This window comes from Mya arenaria, chromosome 12 (genome assembly GCF_026914265.1).
Source record: "Mya arenaria isolate MELC-2E11 chromosome 12, ASM2691426v1".
In the NCBI taxonomy this organism is placed as follows: domain Eukaryota; kingdom Metazoa; phylum Mollusca; class Bivalvia; order Myida; family Myidae; genus Mya; species Mya arenaria.
In genome coordinates, this window is record NC_069133.1 from 61,208,031 (window position 1) to 61,221,190 (window position 13,160).

At 33.2% G+C, this 13,160-nt stretch overlaps 1 protein-coding gene across 1 annotated transcript; it reads left to right on the plus strand.

Annotated features, from left to right (window-relative positions):
• Positions 1–638: 638 nt before the first annotated feature.
• LOC128210861 (shematrin-like protein 2) lies at positions 639–11,703 on the plus strand. Its single transcript, XM_052915214.1, has 5 exons — positions 639–794; positions 1,357–1,835; positions 9,922–10,114; positions 10,674–11,041; positions 11,595–11,703. Exons 2-5 carry the CDS (start codon positions 1,358–1,360, stop codon positions 11,603–11,605), a joined length of 1,050 nt encoding a protein of 349 aa, XP_052771174.1. The 5' UTR covers positions 639–794; position 1,357; the 3' UTR covers positions 11,606–11,703.
• Positions 11,704–13,160: the final 1,457 nt, after the last annotated feature.

Genomic DNA, 13,160 nt, shown 5'->3' on the forward strand with positions numbered 1-13,160 from the left:
TCTAGTCATATCAAATAAGTATGTACATTTTTAGACGATGTAAGTCTGACCCACTCTAAGGGGCTGTATAGGTTGTCCATTGCTTATCCAGAAATATCAAATGATGCTATTAAGTGGTTTGTGATTGATTCATGGTTCCAAACCCAGATATGATTAATGACCCTTAAAAGAGCTTCTTCTTTTTTAAAATGGCGCTTATGTTATTGTGTCTCTTGCTCTTACGTTGGTTTCCATTACTAGCTCACAATGTTCCCAAATAACGTCAGAATGTATCTTGCTTACTCATATAAATATATAATTTGTTTGTTGTTTTTTTGTTAATCATTTGACAAGTGATAATTTAAAGTTATGCAAAAACCTTATCTTTAAACTTGGGCAAATTAAACAGTCAATCGACAAAAAACAAGACAAAAAAACGTGCCTAACATCTTCACGCTCATATATTATATAAGTACGAGTAATAGTCCAAAAACCGTGCCTTCCATCTTCACGCTCATATGATTATATTTAAAGTACGAGTAATAGTCCAAAACATCGTGCCTTAAATAAGCGTCGCCCATTGGCTAAAAATATCAAACGTAAACATATTTTCTTTGTGGTTTTCGTTTTATCTATGAATTGACAAAATCATCTTCAAGTTGATCGATTGGCAGCTATTGGCATTTCATCTAAACAAAATCGACCATGTCACAAAAACAAATAAGTGCATGCAAGTAAAGACTCGGGATTATTGCTATATAAGAGACGCAGTTTTCAGAGAGCGAACTCAGAACGTTTCACCTTCCGTTCACCAAGTAAGTTTTTTGTTATGGTTTCGTCGCATGTGTCGCATGTTTGTAAATGCACATCAGAAATTAGTTTTAAATAATACGATGAAACCTTTTTTCTCATTTTTTTTTTCAACAACATTTTTATCACGTTCGAGCTTTTTAATACCTTCATCGTTTTTTTTTATTTTCATTATTCGAAAACAATATTTCCACTTGAAAGAAATGTGCCGTGAAGATGGCATTTGTAGTTGAAGAATTGTACAAGAAATTTTGGTTTGGGAAGGTTACAGACAGAAAAATGTAAAACATAATAGGAATAAAATAGATGGTAATCGAACAATATTTTGAAGCTGAGAATAACGTTGTTTCATGTTCTCTAAATAGGTTTGATAGGTATGCAAGATTTTTTTGGGATTTGGTTGGTAACGTTATTTTAACTTATAAGCTAATTTCATCAAATCCTATAATATATTTTATTATTCGTACAACGAACTCGATCCTTTCTATTGTAAATATGTCATAATTTTACATGTCGAAAACAAAAACACGTACCCTTTTCATAAGTTTCTTTATTTAAAATTTCCAGGATGATGAAATCTGTGATCCTAGCAGCAGCACTACTGTGCGCAGCATTGGCCACTCCTCCATATTTTGGTGGAGGCTACGGTAGAAGATATGGTGGCTACGGCGGCTACGGTGGCTACGGTGGCATGGGATATGGCGGCTATGGCGGCTACGGAGGCTATGGTGGCTACGGAGGCTACGGTGGCATGGGATATGGCGGCTATGGCGGCTACGGAGGCTATGGTGGCTACGGAGGCTACGGTGGCATGGGATATGGCGGCTATGGCGGCTACGGTGGCATGGGATATGGCGGCTACGGCGGCATGGGATATGGCGGCTACGGAGGCTACGGTGGCATGGGATATGGCGGCTACGGTGGCGGGGGATATGGCGGCTACGGAGGCTACGGTGGCATGGGATATGGCGGCTACGGAGGCGGCTACGGAGGCGGATACGGCGGAGGATACGGAGGTGGATACGGACGCTATAAAAAAGGGAAAAGTACGTATTTTACATTTTACAAACCATTCAAAATTGGTTTATAAATATGCATGCGTATACACATCATATTTATTCAATTTGTCGAAACTGCTGTCGTTTCGGCTACAAAGGATTTGATCATTACAGTAGTCAGATTTCTTAATTATTTCTTCGAATTAAGGCAAAAAAAAATCATGTTTAAATCATGTATAATCAATCAAGTTTATCATGGTAACTTCTATGTCTGCATTATATTTATTAATTCGGAAAACAAATAAAAGAACTACAAGAGAGTTTGGGATAAAAACGGCTTTCAGTGTTGTCTGATTCAGTTTTATATTAACGTTTTTTAGTTGGTTTAACTGCTCCTTCCATATTGTTTTTAATTATAAACCCTCCTTAATAACCACTTTTGAGTAATATGAATTAAAGAAAATGACTGAAGTTAAATAAAAAATATTGTGTATATTATTTTCGTCTTAGCCATGTATTACCAATAAATGTATTTATAATACCATTGCTTCTCTTTTCTAGAGTTTGGATAAAGTGTCGGCCATTTTTGAACCACGGACCTTCAACTTTCTCAAGACATCTTTTATCCGAAGTAAAATCATAAATTCTTGTTAAATGTTTTAATAAATTGAAACATTTTGGAAAAGGACTTAGTTGTTTGAAATATGATTCGCACTTATTTGCGAGGTTTTCAGCGTTTTGAACGAAATAAATTTTGATTAAAAGTCTTGCATAAATATTGCATACTTATATAATTGTTTGCGCTTTATTGAAATGACATAATATACTTTTCATAAACCATACAATGAAAGAAATAGGAAGTGGCGCGTTGTTGCGCATGACTCATCTTACCTGGGGTTTGTAAGATGGGTTTTTTCAGCATTGGTCACATGACTGGAAACAGACGTCCGCTATGCAAGAAATGTGCATTTCTACTCTGAGAGCCTGAATAACTTCGCACATATGTAGTAGCTGCAACCTAATGTTCTATATGGTTTTGTTTTTGTAAGATTTCAATGTCTCCTCCAGCGTTGCTAGACGGGCGATGAGGGCCGTGTTGGTCGACTCGATGGCCTTTTACTATACGTCTAAAAGTTTACTTTTATCTACTAACAATAAACAAGAGTGAGGTACCACAGGCGAATGTCCACTCTTGCTGTTTTAAGGGGATCTAGGGGCTAAACTTAACATGTAATATTGACACCTCAACTTTTATTCCTAAATGAACGGCCTTTCGGCAATTGCGATAATTATTCGATGAACGCAACGTCTTTGGATATGCGTGGATCGCTTATGAATATACCTTAAAAATTGTTGATCATGTTATTGTTTAATTGTACCCGCAGGCCACAAAAATCTTTAAATCATGTTGAAAACTGTTAATTTATGATTTCTTATAATATTTTTGTCACTAACGTTTCGATTCTACTTTAATAATCAACTGTAAAGGTCGTTCTATTTACTAAATGGGTAAGAAAGAATTACTTAATGGTTTTCTTTAATGAAATGAAGTATTTGTTCAACTATTCTTGAAATACATATTTTACTATTGGTGAAAATATAAGTTATAAACTGCGTAATGGATGTCATTATCGGAGATATAAACGCAGATGGGCTGTTTGGAGTAAGCGTTGCGTCCTACGGACTCAACAAAATTTAAAAAGCCCGACTGCGTCCATAGCCCGATAATAACACCAACCACACAATGCATTCCTTGAATGAAGCCAAGGTAATGACCTTGCTACAAAAGTTCAAATCATAACATGTGTACATTACCTTGGGCTCAAACTATCATGTGACTATCATGAAAACTACTTGAGATATGACAAAAGCAATGTGAATCATTTCAGAGAGTCCAAGAGTGACAAATTATGTCCTAGGTTCTACTTTGAGCGAACAATTAATACTTGAAAACTAATGGAAAAAGCTATGTAAATCAATTCAAAGAGTCCAACAGTAACACATTGTGTTCTATGTTCTACTTTGAGCGAACAATTAAAATAAGTATATTACAAATTGAAACTCGCCAAATCAGCTTAGCGAATATATTCCAAAGAGTCAGTGCCAGTGTCAGCTTTCTGGGACCATTTCGAACATTCTCAGCAATGGCCTTAGAATTTAATGTTGTCATAATTTCCAGTTTAACAGAGACTAAGGAAGGTAGTCTTTAGTTTACATAATCTTAGCCATGTTAAAGACCTGTGTTATGCAAAGGTTGTAGTAGATTTTTCTAATCACTCAGTGTTGATTTCATTTTTGGCAAGTTCTGCAACGTTTCTATAAACGAGTTGGCTATTCTTACAAATAATTATGAATACAGTACCTAAAAATAGAAACCAAAAACCTATAACTAGGAGGCAGGCTCCGGTAACTTTGAATCAACATCATTTCCCTGAACTGTTTAAAAAGACACATGTAGGAAATATTCGTAGATTTAATTTACATTTAGCTAATACTTGTCAAGTAAGTTAGAATACAGATTCAAATAATAAACTTTTCTCAAATAATTTATGAGTGGAAGTTTCTCCATTAAAATTACCAATAGTGCGAAAGTTACTATGGGACTTCTAAAATGTCTTCGTGCAATTCTGGGAAATGTATTTGCTGTTCTTTTCTTCGAAATAGCCCTAATATTACATCGTCCATAAATAAAAGAACGTTTAATTGTTTACTTAAGGAAAACGTCTCTTGAAAATCATACAATAGGATATATGTTCTAACTTGAAATGTAGATACTTGTGAAATACAGTATGTAGGACAGACGGGGAGGCCATTGAAAGCCCGATTACATGAACATGTTTATAAAATCAAAAAGAATAATAACGCCTTAAATTTTCAACATTTATACAAGACGGGACATAGTTAAGATAGATTAACCATTCATCCAGTAGAACACCTAATATATACAGATAAGGAACGTATTTCTTATGAATTAAAGCAAGTTGCATCGCAGAACTTGACTGCACTTGACTTGCAAACTATTGTGGAATACATTTTTCTGCATTTTTATTCTTAAATAAATTATTTAGCATGCGCTTGTATCGTTAATAGATGTACTAAACATTGCCTTCATCCCACTATTGAGAATGTCGATACAAGCAAAAGATATCGCATTAAACTTTCTTTTAGCATAAAGGATATAGATCTTCTCAATCAAAATAATTTATTCAAGAATAAAAATGCAGAAAAATGTATTCCACAATACTTTAAGAATAAAGAAATGCCAATGATATGTTATAAATATAAAAAGCCTATTAGAAATTTCATATTAAGTTATAATAAAGTAGTATTAAAAGATGACATTTCCGCAAATACACCTTCTTGAGACTGTTTTGACGCAATGTACCGCTACGACTCTGTTGGACATAACATTACAGGAGATTTTACTTTTATTCAAAATAAACCTCTTAGAAAACTGCTAAATAAAGGTCCTAAATACCGGATAGCATCTGATATTAATTTCCACAGATGTCAATCAGAATAGACAGACACTTTATCCAAATATAGTAAAAGCTTGTGCAAAAGAGAAGGGGTCGAACTTAATACCTTTATGCCGTGGATGAATAATATATGTACCTAATAGATAAGAACATAATGTTTTTCAACAATAATCCGTTGTCCCTTGCCCCAAAATCTATTTCGATAACTCCAAAACTGACCATGGATATCAAAACTCTACATAAAAAACTTGTATTTGTACCAGCTGATAAAGTAGCTAATAATGAAATCATAGTTTGACGTTTATATTATGTAAATACTATTATTGAAGAGTTACAGTCTTCTAGAACTTACATTTCCAGCCAACTCGATGAAGAAAGTGTTATTAAAAATCATATTGATTCTAATGCTAATTTTCAAGTTCTTTTGAATAATGATCATAAAAACATTCCTACAATACACTGGTAGCCTAAAGTGCATAAAAATCGGTATAAATCACGATTAATTGTTAATTCCATTTCTTGTTCTACTAAACCAGTTACAGTTTTACTAACATCCTGCTTAACTGCTATTATCTTATCATATGAACAAATATTGTAGTAAAGTTTATGAGAGTTCTGGAATAAATCTATTTTGGTCTATCAATAATTCTTCAGATTTAGTAAATGGTTTTGAATAGACTGTTTAAGGTCTCAATGCTTAATACTTATGATGTTTCAACGCTTTATACATCTATTCCACAATCTTAAGGTACAAACAAATTGACTCCTATTATCGAAACGACATTTGCGAGGGAGAAAATTACTTACATGGCAGTTAATGTTAAAAAAAGCTAATGATCGCTCAATTAATCATATATATTGAACATGCACAGATGTCATTGAAGTTTTGAATTTTGTACTCAATAATTATTTTCTAAAATTCGATAAATGTTTATATAGGCAAACAATTGGAATTCCAATGGGTGCCAATTGTGTTCCTTTACTTGCAGACCTCTTTTTATACTGCTGTGAAAGTGAATATATGTTGAAATTATCTAAGTATGTAGATCTAGCTCTTGTTGATAAATTCAATAGCACTTTCAAATATATTAATGATATTCTCAGTTTAGATAATCCTGTGTTTACAGATAATACTCATTCGATATACCTTTCACAATTGCAACTTAATTAATCTAATAAATCCCTTTTAAAAGCATCCTTTTTAGATCTGCAACTCTAAGTTAAGAAAGATATATTGAGAATCAATCTATATGATAAAGGTGATGACTTTAATTTTAAAATAAATAATTAACCATCATATGGTGTTTTTATTGCACATTTGATAAGATATGCTATAATATGTAAACATATTTCATCTCTCGCAGTAAACTTATGTGTGAAAAACTTCTAAAACATGGTTTAAGATATTACAAATTTAGGAGAACTTTCTCAAAATTTGTAAATGGTCATTGTAATCTCATACCAAAGTACATAAGTAGTCTTAAATCGTTGATTGCTAATTTAAGAAGTATTGCTCATCCCTATTTTTATGGTGATGTTTTAGAGAAAATTCGTAAAATTAGAATGTTTCTAGCAGGTAGTCCGTCAACAATTGCTTAAAAAAACTTCTCCTATGAAACAAACTAGCCAAATTCAATGAAACTTCGCAGGAAGCTTCCTTGGGTGACCATCTACAAACATACAAAACGGGATCAAGATTGATCAACAAGAACAACAACAAAATGGCCGATTTCCTGTTTTGCTTAAAAAACATCTCCTCTGAAACTAACAGTCCAAATTCAATGAAACTTAACAGGAAGCTTCCTTGGGTGACCCTCTATAAAAGACAACAAAAATTCACGATTAATCAACAATAACAACAACAACTACAGCAACAACACAAAAATGACTGACTTCCTGTTTTGCTTTTAAAAACATCTCTGAAACTACCACTCCAAATTCAATGAAACTTTACAGGAAGCTTTCTTGGGTGACCCTCTACAAAAATACAACGAGGGTCACGATTGATCAAAAACAACAACAACAATAGCAACAACAACAAAATGGCCAACTTCCTATTTTGCTTTAAAAAAACCATCTCCTCTAAAACTACCAGTCCAAATTCAATTAAACTTTACAGAAAGCTTCCTTGTGTGACCCTCTACAAAAATACACCAAAGGTCATGATTGATCAACAACAACAACAACAACAACAACAAAATGGCCAAAATGTTAAAATCTGATAGTTATATAAAGTTTACTCTTGAAGCAAGGGCAGCAAGTCTTGCTATATGGTCTCCCTTTTTGTTGGATATTCCACTTCTTTCTAACAAGGGAATAGATTTTTAATTTTATTAAGTCTTTAACATAGTCCCTTCAAGGTAATTATTGTTCTCTTTTTAGGTTAATAGATTAAAATAATAATTATACACTCTATTCTTTAGAAGAACTTTTTACTTTTAATTAATGATAAATTTAATAATCAGACTTTTCCATTAAACTTCGTGTAGATTCTAAGCTACAATCGTATCTTCTGTGTGGGTAGTGAATAAGCCTTAATGAATTAAAAGAAAAAAAATGAACAAATGAAGGAAGATGATGTTGACCTACATGGATGACGCAATGATATTAATAGAAGGTGCTTTATGTGTTCTGATGTTTGATTTTTAGAGCTTATGGCAGTTTATTGATTTTATTGGATGGTGCACTGTTTGTTGTCTGTGTATCTGTACTAAAAGTTCTTTCAGTGTGCAAGCAATTTAACATAGTTTTGTCAGTCTGCAGGCAATTGAACAAAGTCCTGTTTGTGTGCAGGCAATTGAACAAAGTCCTGTCAGTGTGCAGGTAACTGAAAAAAGTCCTGTCAGTGTGCAGGGATCTGTACCAATAGATGTCAGTGTGCAGTCAATTATCAAGTCCTGTCAGTGTGTAGACAACTGAACAAAGTCCGGTCTAGTATTGGCCGATAATCGATTATTATCGACAATTGAGCGGAAAGGCCTACGTCGGCGACAAACGATAATGAAATTTGAATAATCGATTATAGAAACAAGGGACGTAGTCGCTACCGAATAATTTACTTATTTCTGGTTAATGCAAGTTTAAGTTAAAATGTTCAGGTGTTACTATGTTAAATTATGTACTCTTATGCTTATCAAGTCATTAAGTCACAACAGTGCATTATTACAAATTTTCCTTGTAATTAAACTGCTGAAGGATTGGTTCAGCTCCACATGTTTGTGGTTTATAAGGGTTTTTAAAACATCTAACCGTTTATTTCTAATCATTTAAGAATTAAGTTTTCTCATTTTTCTGGAAGAAACTGTTCCTGTAAAACAGAAACTGTTCTTGTAAAACATATAGAATATTCAACTGCTTGTTGTACTTCTGACTGACTAATTATTAAAAAGAAATTGATATTCTTCTTTATGATTATTTTGCACATGTATTCCATAATAATGAAAGAAAATAATTAGAGCCTGTGGTGGCACGTTCTGCAATAGTGACTTTTCATCGCTAAACGATAGTCGCTTTCTGAATAAATAATGTAATTCATATAAAGAAATCTACCAACATTATTGTAAGGGAACATTGGTTCTTAAAAGGTATTATAAGGCTTATAAGGCTTATAAGGTAGACTGTGTGTGATGTTTATAGTTTCAAACTATGACTGCATCGTATCTTTGAAAAGTTTTTGCATAAGGCGCTCTGAATTGTATTCCTCCGTCTGCAGATAAAGTGGGGATCTTTAATCGTATAATTCTTGGGGTTTACCTACGTTTATTATATTATTTGTTTTATTGTTAAGTTTCCTCCAGTATTTGCATACTTTGATAAGATTTACCTTTGGCGTTTTATCTTCATAAAGGATTGTTGGGATAAGAGTGAGAATTGTGCTCATAAACTGGTTTAAACCCCCAGTAAATTTACATTTTACTGAACGTTCCAAGGCGGTACCTAACAATTCTTGATAAACATACCTGGTTTTTATATATAGTATGCATACAATGTGCTGTTTGTGGAGTTTTGTGTTATTCTTCAATGTTTCTTGTCTGTGGTTTTATGTTCTATGTCTTTGGCGATTACCCAGTGCCATTAAACCGGTTTTATGTTTAAACATTTTGCGACTGAGCTTGTTTCTGTAGCTTTTCGCATAAATATCAATAAACAACTTGTTTTCTAAAGAAATGCGTACTGGATAATTCAATTTCAATAAGATGTATTATCAGTGGAAATGTTCCAATTGGGTTTATGACAAGAATTTGATGTCATTCCCTTCATGAATTACAATGAATACATAAAAATCATCATAAAAATCAAAGACATACCATGATGCATTTCAACAATATAACCAAGGTGCAAGAATAATGATTATAAATAAACTTGTACATATTCATTAAATACAAAGCTTTACGTTTTATTGTTTAATTATGTAAGCGCAAATGTAAATTAACATTAAGTTACACAAACACTGTTTTCTGATTAGTGATAATTTAAAGTTATGCAAAAATAATATTTTAAACTTGGGTAATTTAAACAGTCAATCAGGATAATACTTGCTTTCCTTCTTCACGCTTATATATTTTTATTCAATGTTCGAGAAAAAGTACAAAAACTTTTGCCTTAATTAAGCTTAATCCCTCAACTAAACATAGTTTTTGTGTTTTTCGTTTCAGCAATAATTTTACAAAATCATCTTGAAAATGATCGATTAGCAGCTATTGACATTTCATCAGGGGTCAAACTAAACAAAATCGATCATGTCACAAAAACAAATAAAACCATGCATCTTAAGGCCCGGGATTGTTGCTATATAAGAGATGCAGTTTCAGAGAGAGAACCGAGAACGTTTAACCTCCCGTTCACCAAGTAAGTTATTTTGTTATTGTTTCGTCGCATGTGCCGAATCTGTAAATGCACGTCAGAAATTAGTTTAAATTTTATGATGAAACCTTTATCTCATTTTTTTCATTAGCATTTTTATTATGTTCGAAGTTTTAATACCTTTATCAGTTTCTTCATTTTCATCGTTCGCAAACAATATTTCAATCTAAAAGAAATGTGCCATTAAGACTTAATGGCAGTTGTAATTAACGAATTGTAATAGAAAACAATTATTGATAACGTAGCTTACGATAGTCTCGGTTTGGGCAGGTAAGAGACAGAACATGTCAAAACTAATAGGAATAAAATAGGTGGTAATCGAACAATATTTTGAAGCTGAGAATAACGTTGTTTCATGTTCTCTAAATAGGTTTGATAGGTATGTAAGATTTTTTTTGGATTGCTAATTTCATCAAATCCTATAATATATTTCATTATTCGTACAACGAACTCGATCCTTTCTATTGTAAATATGTCATAATTTTACATGTCGAAAACAAAAACACGTACCCTTTTCATAAGTTTCTTTATATAAAATTTCCAGGATGATGAAATCTGTTATCCTAGCAGCAGCACTACTGTGCGCAGCATTGGCCACTCCATATTTTGGTGGAGGCTACGGTGGCATGGGATATGGTGGCTACGGCGGCTACGGTGGCATGGGATATGGTGGCTACGGTGGCATGGGATATGGCGGCTATGGTGGCATGGGATATGGCGGCTACGGTGGCATGGGATATGGCGGCTACGGCGGCATGGGATATGGCGGCTACGGTGGCATGGGATATGGCGGCTACGGAGGCTACGGTGGCGGGGGATATGGCGGCTACGGTGGCATGGGATATGGCGGCTACGGAGGCGGATACGGCGGCGGATATGGAGGTGGATACGGACGGTATAAGAAAGGAAAAAGTACATATTTTACATTTTACAAATCATTCAAAATTGTATTTTAAATATGCATGCGTATACTGCTTTCGTTTCTGTACTGTATGTCATATGTTTCTTCGTTATTCAGTTATATACCGTTATATCTTCGGAATTAACTTACATTGGCTACAAAGGATTTGATCATTACAGTAGTCAGATTTCTTAATTATTTCTTTGAATTAAGGCAAAATAAAATTCATGTTTAATTCATGAAAAATCAATCAAGTTTATCATGGTCATTTCTATGCCTGCGTCATATTTCTTAATTCGATAAAAAAAATAGAACTGTAATAGAGCTTGGTATAAAATCGGCTTTCAGTGTTTGATTTTGTTATTTATTGCCGTTTTTTTAGTTGGTTTAACTGCTCCGTCCATATTGTTTTTTAATCATAGACCCTCCTTAATGACCACTCTTGAATAAAATGAACTAACGGAAATGACTGAATTAAAATAGAAAATAGTGTGTATATTATGTTCGTCTTAGCCATGTTTTTCCAAAATATGTATTTATAATACCATTGCTTCTCTTTTCTAGAGTATGGATGAAGTGTCGGCGAATTTCGAACCACGGACCTTCAACTTTCTCAAGAAGTAAAATCATATTTTTTGTTAAATGTTTTAATAAACTGAAACACTTTGGAAAATGACTTAGTTGTTTGAAATATGACTCGCACTTGTTTGTGGGGTTTCCAGGATTTTGAACAACAGGTTGTTCATGAACAATAGCGAAATTCTGCACAAAAAGAAACATTGCCAAACAAATAGGTTCACGAACAAAAGATCTGTTCCAAAAAGAACTAAAAGTAAGGTGATCATTTTAAAAACATCATTTAACACATAAAACTTACCCATCTATTTATTCCAAAACTCGTGATAGATATACAAGTGCCCTGTGTCGTTCAACTGAGAAACAAGCCCTTAGCCGAGTTGATTCTTAATACTAAGGGTACGGTTTCAAATAAACTAGACACAGGGGTACTAGTCAAAAAGATCGCAGCTACGGCTCTAAATAATGAAGCTCATCAAATAGTAATAAACAAATGGCCATATCATACATAGGCTCCGTTGGTTTTCGTTTTATCAAGTTTAATTGAAAGCAAATGTTCCTGTAACGCAAGCAGGCCCCAATATCACGAAAATGCTCAAGTTAAGTCTCAATCTCAACTCAATTTACCACATGAAAGCTTAGTATGATTCAACATTTTGTATGTTTTTATACTTTTTGAAAATGTATTTTCTCATAGAATATGTTATTGAAATATTTTGACAATATTTCAAAGAAAACTAATTTTAGAGCAAAAAATATACTCGAGTTATTGTTAAAGATGCACTCTCATAGATATACCGTTTTTACAACTCTTTTATTTTTTTGTCTTGGAATGAGGAAATTTTTGCGCAAATTCTGCAAACCAGTGATAAAAGACTTCGACAAAAAATCTGATCGTAGATTTTCATATTTCCGTTCGAAAATGTATGTTTTAGGGCTTAAACCGTTACTAACGGTTTAAAAAAATGCATAAAACACTAAATTTTGAACTTAAATATAAAATTCTGCGATCTGATTTTTTGTCAGCAGTCTTATATAATTGGTTTTCACGGATTTTTGCAAAAAATAGCTCGTTCCAAGACAAAATATAAAAAAGTTTCAACATGTTCAATCTGTGAGAGTGCAGCTTTAAAAGGCAATGAATTGTACTCAAGTACATTTTTGGCTGTATAATATTTTTCCCTTGGAATCTAGACCAAAGATTTCAATCAACATATTCAATGATAGAATGCGGTTTTAAAATGTGCAAAATTATATATATATATATTTTCAATAAATTTTGATGTTTTATGGTAAAATGAGTATTTTCGTGATATTGGGGCCAGATGTCAACGTTCTTCCTTTTCTTTCATTTGATCGAGGTTTAAAATAATGTCTCGACAAAAAGTAAAGCCAATATTTTGGTTCCTTTAATACAAATCTGTATAACCGACTGGAGTGGCATTGTTTTGCATAATGACTTACATAGGCGAAATGCTATTTGAGTTTCACTTAGTCATTAAGCCCTTATAACCTAAATCAAAATAACATAATTAAACCGAAACAAAAGGAGAG

What these genes read in the sequence shown, in the direction of transcription:
- LOC128210861 (XM_052915214.1), top strand. Translation starts at nt 1,358, where the DNA reads ATGATGAAATCTGTGATCCTAGCAGCAGCACTACTGTGCGCAGCATTG. An exon ending in ACGCTATAAAAAAGGGAAAA is followed by an intron (nt 1,836 to 9,921) that starts GTACGTATTTTA and finishes TTTTCGTTTCAG; the next exon opens with CAATAATTTTACAAAATCAT. An exon ending in TTTAACCTCCCGTTCACCAA is followed by an intron (nt 10,115 to 10,673) that starts GTAAGTTATTTT and finishes TAAAATTTCCAG; the next exon opens with GATGATGAAATCTGTTATCC.